Source organism: Poecilia latipinna, unplaced genomic scaffold (assembly GCF_001443285.1).
Source record: "Poecilia latipinna isolate Pla-1442-1.1 unplaced genomic scaffold, P_latipinna-1.0 Scaffold457, whole genome shotgun sequence".
Lineage (NCBI taxonomy): Eukaryota > Metazoa > Chordata > Actinopteri > Cyprinodontiformes > Poeciliidae > Poecilia > Poecilia latipinna.
The window spans coordinates 393,602-401,994 of record NW_015113073.1 but is presented as its reverse complement, the minus strand read 5'-3'; the positions used below and the strand labels follow the sequence as shown (position 1 = coordinate 401,994).

Here is an 8,393-nt window from a genome sequence, read left to right as displayed (position 1 = left end):
ACTGGGCTTATTCCATAAAGGATTGTTGGCAAATTAATTCAGTTGAACTTCAAAACATTAAATTCTGTTTCAATCTAGTGAGTCATTTCCAAACAGATAGATCAAATTTCATATTACGCCAATTCGGATTCCGTTTTTAAAAGCATTTATTCAAATTTGGTGTCTGGTGTCACAAAGTTCTGCCCATATGAGTCTTTCTTGCGAGCACAAAACAGCAGCAGAATCGGCTGCACATGAACAGTGAAAAGCAGCAGATGATGTTGACTCCTTTTCATTTGAGAACAAATTGTCCTGCAGGGAAGTGAGCACAGTGTATTTTTTAAACGGGGTGGGGGGGTTGGGGGGGGAGACCGAGGGAGGTTGGGGGGGTAATAACAAACAAGAGAGGAGCGGAGAGGGTCAAACAACAGATCCATCAGTTGTTTTCCTGCTGTCACTCCTCTCTCTGCCTCTCTCCTGTTACAGTCAGGCAATGTTCTAGGAAATAAATACAACATAATCAACAACAACACAACATCTGATCACAGTATCTGATGTTAAACAGCAGAGGTGAAGCCAGGAGGGTATGTGGGGTGTCTTTTTTTTTTTTTTTTTTAAACAAAAGCGACGAGACAGGATGGTCTGACTCAGGATTCTAGACAGGAAGGGAACGTCAGTTAGCTCTGTCTGCACAGCCGGCCATTTCATAGGAAGTCGCTGCCATATATGGGTGCCTATTGTGTCTCCAGCTACATGCTCTAAGTGTGCCGCGTTTCCATAGCAACCAAGAGAAGTCTTCCCCCCCACCCAACATGACTTTTTGTTTTTTCATTTTTTCTCTCTCTCGCTCTTTTTCTCTCTCTCTCTCTCTCACACACACACATGTACACCTTGGTTGCAGATGCGATGCTGCGAGTGAGATCAGAGACTGTATGACTCACCCTCATAACCTTTTCCCCAAAGTTCTCAGTCTGACAGCACTCAGAAGCTTCTCTTCACATAAAAACATCTTTCTCTCTACACCTTCTCACTTTGTTTTTCACATCTTCATTCTGCAATTATATTTGTAAGAAATAATAAAAAAAAAAGTTTCTGTGCATAGTTATGACTTCAAAAAGCAGGTGGAGCAAATCATTTCTGTAGAATTTCTGGGGGTTGCATCAGCCTACTGAATCATCCCCAAACCGGTAGGTCTCTGTATAGTCAATAACTTCATAATTACAGCCAAAATGAAAAAGTGTGCTGTTGCACAACTAGGCAATACTGGTCAAAGCTCAAGCTGTGCAATCAGGCAAAGAACGAAGTGATATTTGCTAAAGCTGAAAATTAATCACAAACCCCTCACTGCCATTAAGCCGAAATGAATGGCACACAACAATGCTGGTGCATTAGTGAGAACTCCATTAATTTCTATGAATTAATATTCATTTATTGGGATTTGTTGGGATGTTTGACATCCATTTATTGGGATTTATGACATCCATAAAACTCTAACGGAGTTTTATGGATGTGTTATTAGGCACAAACTAAGCACAGTGTGTGTGCACACTCTTAATGTTTCATGACATTTCATTAGTATGTCAGGTGAGGAGCAGTTTGTGTGGAGCTGCAGGATTGAGTCACCAGCCCTCTTATCTTCCCTCTCTCTCCATCTCATCTCTCTTTTGTTACCTCTCTCATCCCTGCTTGCATTCCCCCCCCCCCGGGTGAAATCAGCTGGATCTCGTCTCATTTCAATTTGCATTTTGCATGCACTGAGACACGGCTCGCATGTATGTGAACACTGCCAGACAGTCTGCATAGCACTGATTTCATTACAGCGTTTATTCACACTGTGCTGCGACATGGATGGAAGTAATGAGCTGGATAACATAAGAAAAATAAAGACGAGGGAGTATCGCGACACAAACACACCCCAATTATTTCCACTGGGTCGGTGCCACCACACACACTCCTCATGTACAAACACAGAAACGAAGGTTAGAAGAACTCGGTGAACTACGGTGCTTTGTATTTGTGCCGCATGAACTTTTTTCACATTGTTACAATGAAAATCTTGTTTGCATATAATGTCGAAGACCAACACAAAGTAGCATATAATTGAAAAGTTAAAAGAAATCAATCGTTGTAATTCCAGCTCATGGTTTTGTTTTGTATTTTTCTGCATCTATCCATTGACTATCCACTTTACAAGACTTTCCTATCCCTGCTAAAGAAAGGCATCTGCACAGCATGATGCGGTCTTGTTGGTTCAAAGTGATGTGTAGTGTTTCTTTTCTCCACACGGGGGATTTTAGACATAAACTAGGATATCATTTGCAAACAGGGTTTGTCTGTCTGAACTCTATTAATTAGATTTCTGAAAGCAGTTAGCTCAGCTGGTTAAAAACACACTTTTCAAGTGATTTTCATTAAAACATTGGAAGAAATGCATCTTTTTCCCTCCATATTGTGCTTGTCTAACATTAAAATGCTATTAAAACTTGCGGGAGTTTTTGCTTGCAATGTGACAAATTGTGAAAGAGTTTAAGTTGTCTTTTTTTTTTTTTTTTGCAAGGTGCTGTACATTACATGACACTGAAGCAAAATTGCTTTAGCAAAAATGAAGAGGAAAAAGAGAAACACTTTACCAGAAGCTGGGGACTTGCTGCGATGTGATTGGATGACAGTCCTGGGAGAGCATCGATTGACAGAGCCTGAGCCTGACATCTTGCCATAGGTCACTGACTTCATCATGCGGCACTCTGCAAGCACAAACAGCATAAACATGCATTCAGAGGCAATTTGGTGGGCACAGACAAATATAGCTGCTCAAATCGTGTCTAAATTGAGAAAAAAATTAGCATTTAAAAATGTTCTCCAACTCTGGAGGTCTGATGGCTAGATTTAAGCCTGCATTGTTAACAGAGAAATGATAACCTATGAATCCAGCCGTAATTGGGTTTAGCTTCGGATCCTCAGGAAAAATGAGTCCTGACCTTCTCCGGGCTCGCCTTCCAAACAGAATTATTGCGGCATTTCAGGAGTGGCAGCTGTGACTCATGGGGAACTAGTACTTTACAGACACACAGTCCAAATAAATGAGCCGTGTGAACGCCAGCACCCAACCTGCCTGCCTCCTTCTCCTCCAAAACTTTTCTCGTCTCCTGCTCATTAACTGAGCCCCATTAAAGCTCATTAACATTTCAGACAAGTGGGAAAGGGAAGAATACGCAGCCTGCCAGGCGTGTCTGGCCTTATCCACCTCATCTGTGTGTGTCTGTGAGGCTGATTGTGTGACATTTTCTGTAACCTGGTGATTAATGTACAATACGGAGTGTTAACATGATGACTGTGTGCCAGAGTTGAGGCAGGGGCGATAATTATAGCGATGCTGAGAGGAGGCAACGTCTTCTGCAGCTCCACTTCCAACTGCCTTACTGCTTACTCTGTCACTCTGTGTTCCTGTCTGTCTGTTCCTCCATATTGCTCTCTGTCTGCCGGCAGATAAAGAGGTGTTAACTTACACTCCTCATCCCCTGGCACAGACAATTCAGGATCGATGTGTGTTGGGTGGAAAAAAGAGGATCTTTCAGTGATGTAAGATCATAAAAAGTGGTTAGGAAATCAACTTTTAGTTACTTTTTGAAGATGTAAAATAAACAGACATCTTAGGTCACATTTTATCTCAGTTTGCGGTAAAAAAAAAAAAAAAAAAAAAGCAAGTCAGACGTGAATTGTACCTGGACACAGCCCTGCTAGGTTGACAAGCTGTTTATCTTAACGTGGCATAGCATCAGCCAGGACAAGTTCTACCTGAGGTGGATACTGAATGGAAAAAAAATGTACTGAATTGGTTGGCAACACAGAATCTGTATACTTCCATATTTAACCTGCTGAGTCCCTTCACACATTTTCCTGGGTGAGAAAAATTGGTTGTTCGTGTTTTCCACTCTATTAAAAGCTTTTGTAACTGAAATTAGCCATAAAAATAATTGCATAACACAGAATAAATTGATACTGTGAAAAAAGTCTTGCTTTGGTAATTCCATTAAAAAAAACAACACATAATTCTAAAGTTTTGCAAAAACGAGAAAAATGCAAAGTAAGGACATTTTTTTCTACCTTTGATTTAAGTGATTGTTACATGGCAAGTAGTAAAAGACCAAGAAATTGGAACTTTTTAAATTTAATATCAGAATACCGATTTAACACTAAGGGATAACTGTTCTTTTGTTTTTTTTTGTTTTTGTTTTACAAACTTGAGAAGTTAGATCAGTTTGTCAGATCTGATGTTTTCTATGTACGTTTTCTGCAAAGTTTTAGTTAGTTTTCTCCTCTTGCCTACGATATAGTCTGTTTCATTACTTGGTTTGTTAAGAACAACACCCAGTTCTGAATCCAAACTAAAAGGACTCTGGCCTTTCAAAAGCTAGCATCAGCAGATGATGGTACTGCCAGCCTTCTCAGGCGTAAGCTTCGGACACCTTCCTTGGAGTTGCTGCTTACTTTCCCCCCAGAGAGACTGAGGTGGCAGAACTATAAGTAGAGCAGAAATACAAGTGCTTTCTAGATAGTAGATGGCCTCATCTGACCCACAGTAACCATTCTATTTTCATGCTGGTGCTGGAAGCTGATGGATTATAAGGTGGTTCAGAAATCAAATTACTTCTCCAAAACTAACCCCATTAAATCAACATTACACCGGATTATTCTACCCTGAGAAACAATTTTCTGCAAAGACCAGCAAATTAAATTAAAGTTAACCTTTAATCAACTTAGATAATATTAAGAACATTTGATTTCTGGTTGATACAACTCTATGTCATAGTGCATTGTTTCAGCTCTGTTTACTTAATCAAACCATTAGGGAGGAGGTTAATAATAAAACTAACCCTTGATTACAATAATTATTCTCTCAGGTGGTTTTCATAATTATCCTTATCTGAAGTGTAATTATTTTTGATTGCTCATAAAAAAACAAAACAAAAAAAAAAAACTTAATTTGACTTGGGTGAGTTCCAAGACAAAAGCCACAGCTGACAAAAGAAGAACACAAAAGTCCAATCTTACATTTACAAAAACACATGATCCTCAAGAAGTGGAAAAGTTTAACTTTTTGGAAGGTATGTATCATGTTACACCTGCCATAAAACTAACATAACATAGGATTAGGCTGCCAGACAATAATCCAAAGCACACCATGAAGTCCAACTCTGAATGGCTGAAAAAAAACCTTCAAAATGAAGGTTTATTCATTTTGAAGGTTGGAGCGGCTCATTTAAAGTCCAGACTTAAATGAGGAGCTGAGGCATGACATAGGCATTTCATGCTTCAAACCTTGCAATGCCACCTGAATTTAAATAATTCTGCAAAGAAGAGGGGATCAAAATTCATCCAGACAGAAAAGCATGATGGTGGTTTTTGCTGCCAAGAGTGACACAACCAGTTTTTAGGAGCAAGTTGCTTTGGATAGCTGAACGATTTAATCATAATTTGAAAACTGCATTTTGTGTTTACTCAGGTGTCTTCTGATGATAAAAAGAGAGAGGAAATCTCCTAAGCTCACAATGAAGCACAGAAAAATGGGTCTCCATATCATGATTAATTTTTTTAAATTATAAGACACATTTTTGTTCATTCAGACAGATAGCTTTGTTTCTTTAAGAATGTGTTATGATATAAAATCTGACTCCATCCAGTATGAAAAAATATCCATGCTCTTTTGTAAACTTGAACATTAACAGGAGGGCAACGGTACAGATGTGTGCTTTACCTGTATGTTCCAGCTTTACTACTGATGCCAACATTGAAAAGGAAAGAGTGTTTAATCAGAAAGATGCAGTAAGAAGTAGACTGACTGCTAAGATCCCCACTTCTGGAGATAATTATCAATAATTCCAGATAATACAAATTCAAAACCATAAAACCCCCACTGCTGCATGTAGGTGGTTGCTTTGTGGCTTTTCTCAAGAGGGAAGAAGGTCACCAAAGAAAGACTGGCTAATGGATTCAGGTAAGTATTATGTTTTGGAAATTAAATTAGAAAAAATGGTGCACAAAAAAAAAAGAATAATGAGAAGAGGTGGATGGCTCAGATTGGATGGACTTTATTTGGTGAATAAAGGGCTACAAATTAGACAAATGTACAGAATAAAATTTGAACAAAAGCCAGCACAAACTGATTCATGTGGGAGCAGAGGAGGGAAAGAATACAGATGAGCACTAAATGGCAACAGAAGGAGAAGCAGACAGCAAATCACAGATGGGTGAAGTGAGGACAGAGCGTATCCTCAGTGGGCCGTGATGGTAAGATGGAAAGAAAGGGAGCGGGGTTGTAAGAGGTGAGACAAGAACAGGAGACAAGAGGAGGGATAAGAAAAGAAGGATCAGCACACATCGCAGCACGGACTTCATTTCTTTCGTAACCTGAAGCAGAAAGATGGCAGTCCTTCAGGAAATGAAGCGATAGTCAAAGCAGATGGATTTTACATCAGGTTCATTAATCACAGAAGTCACATCCCATGGTAAATGTTTGTATTTAAGGAGGCTGTTTCCTGCCACTTGCTAGTGGCAATACATTTCCACAGAGAATGTTGTTGTGTTAGACTGTACTAATCAGTTTATGCTTCTCCGTAATTATAGCTTGTTCTTCATTTAATTAGATCAACAGACCCTGAAAGGATTCAGATAACTGCTTTTTATGTGACTGAATGTTTGTTTCCCCTCTGGTTCCCATTGTGAATGAGTGATTCGAATGCTGAAAAGAATGCATATAACGCATGCAGGGAAATCTGTAGCACATCTCCTTCTGGTCTGGCTCTTAAAATGCAAAAGGGACAACTCAAGGAGATGCAAACACATAAATAAAGAATAAATGTGTCAGTACATCCATTCTGCTTGTACGCAAAGCATTTAGTGTCTTGCAAAGCTCTGTATATACATTGAAAATGTTCACATTCGGTCTGTGTTTTATCAGGATTTAATGTGGTAAACCAAAATAAAGCATGAAAAAAGAGTTAGGATTTTTCAAACTGGCGTTCATCTATGACATAAGGTATAGGAACATGTACGACACAGCTGTGGAGCTGAGCAATGTGAGCAGGTTTCTGAGAATCTCACATCAATATCTCCTTTCTGGGATGGCCCAATTTTTATTGCAAAAAATGTATTGCTATCAACAAATACGTGCCTGTATTGTTGACCAAGTTGTATAATTCTGAGTTTGTAACTTCAGCAAGAAACAATAAAAATTTTCGTAGAGCACCTTTTCCCTTACCACTCTCATCCAACATCAAGTCGTCATGGTAGCGGAACTTCTCTGGTCCACAGGCCACAAAAATATCCTCCTCACCAAAGAAGTCCTGCAGACATGCAACCTACAAGTAAAGACAGACATGTGAGTTGGTATGTTAGCAACACTGTTTAATCCAGAGCGCCAAGCAGAATACACAGCAGCAGCTGCTTTCTGCAATCAGAGCTGTTCCTGCAAAGAAAGATTCTCTACAACAGGGGTGTCAAACTCAATTTCACCGAGGGCCACTTCAGCATATTGGCCACCCTCAACGGGCCACATTGACGGTACAAATCAGGAGGGCATCCCTGCTAAAACACCCCAGACAAAAGGTTGACTTACAACATTCAGGTCTGTAGAGGCTTATAATGAGTCAATGGTCCAGGTGTGTTAGAGAAGGAAAGCATCTAAAGCTGCAGATGGTAGCTCTGGAAAACTAGACTTGGGCACCCCTAGCATAAATGTATAAAAATACAATGTTAGAAATAAATTAAACACCACCTCATATTGTTAAATAACTGGTTTTATGTAATGAAGTTTTAAATATTACATTTGAGTTTCCATGGATGTAAAATTACTGCTCTGTTGAAAAATTACAATATTTAAATCAGTGTTTAAAGGTAAGCAAACAAATGATAAAAACAAGTCACATGGGCAGACATTATAGACTTTATGCAAAGATTTAGTCTCAGAGGCAACTGAAATCAATTAATTAAAAAAATTCTTTCTGAATATCATCTCATGGTCTCTGAACTAAATGCATCTTTCTGATCGGGAGCTGACAGCATGTTGAAGAGTTATGGACCGGACGCTTTGGAGCATCTGGTTAGGAAGCGGAATACAAACCTTTGGTTGAAATGTAGTTTGTAGTCAATTTGTGCTCAAAACCTATTTTAAGTCAATCATTGGCCTATAAAATGCTGGGGGGCCACATGTGGCCCGCGGGCCTTGAGTTTGACATGTGCATTACGCCATAGAACTGCCAATTGGTAATTGAAGTAAAGTAGCTTCGATTTCAAAGAAGCCTACATTGAAGTCAATTGACAAATGAACCATCACGAAAGAGGAAGGCTCTTGTTTTCTCACTGCACCCCAAGAGATGCATAAACCTACAAAAACCCTTTCTGTCTGGTTTTGAACC

The 8,393-nt window shown here is 39.4% G+C and overlaps 1 protein-coding gene across 5 annotated transcripts in view; it reads right to left on the bottom strand.

The window, feature by feature from the left end:
* The window catches only part of dclk1a (doublecortin-like kinase 1a), a 60,428-nt gene that overhangs the window by 30,630 nt on the left and 21,405 nt on the right, over window positions 1–8,393 (bottom strand). For 4 of the 5 annotated variants that reach the window (XM_015038932.1, XM_015038926.1, XM_015038929.1 and 1 more), the window contains 2 exons: window positions 7,226–7,337; window positions 2,610–2,723 (listed from right to left, as the gene is read on the bottom strand). In XM_015038932.1, the coding sequence (XP_014894418.1) occupies window positions 2,610–2,723; window positions 7,226–7,337 (226 nt within the window). The remainder of the gene's footprint in view (window positions 1–2,609; window positions 2,724–7,225; window positions 7,338–8,393) is intronic. The other variant, XM_015038930.1, reaches the window with a different exon arrangement.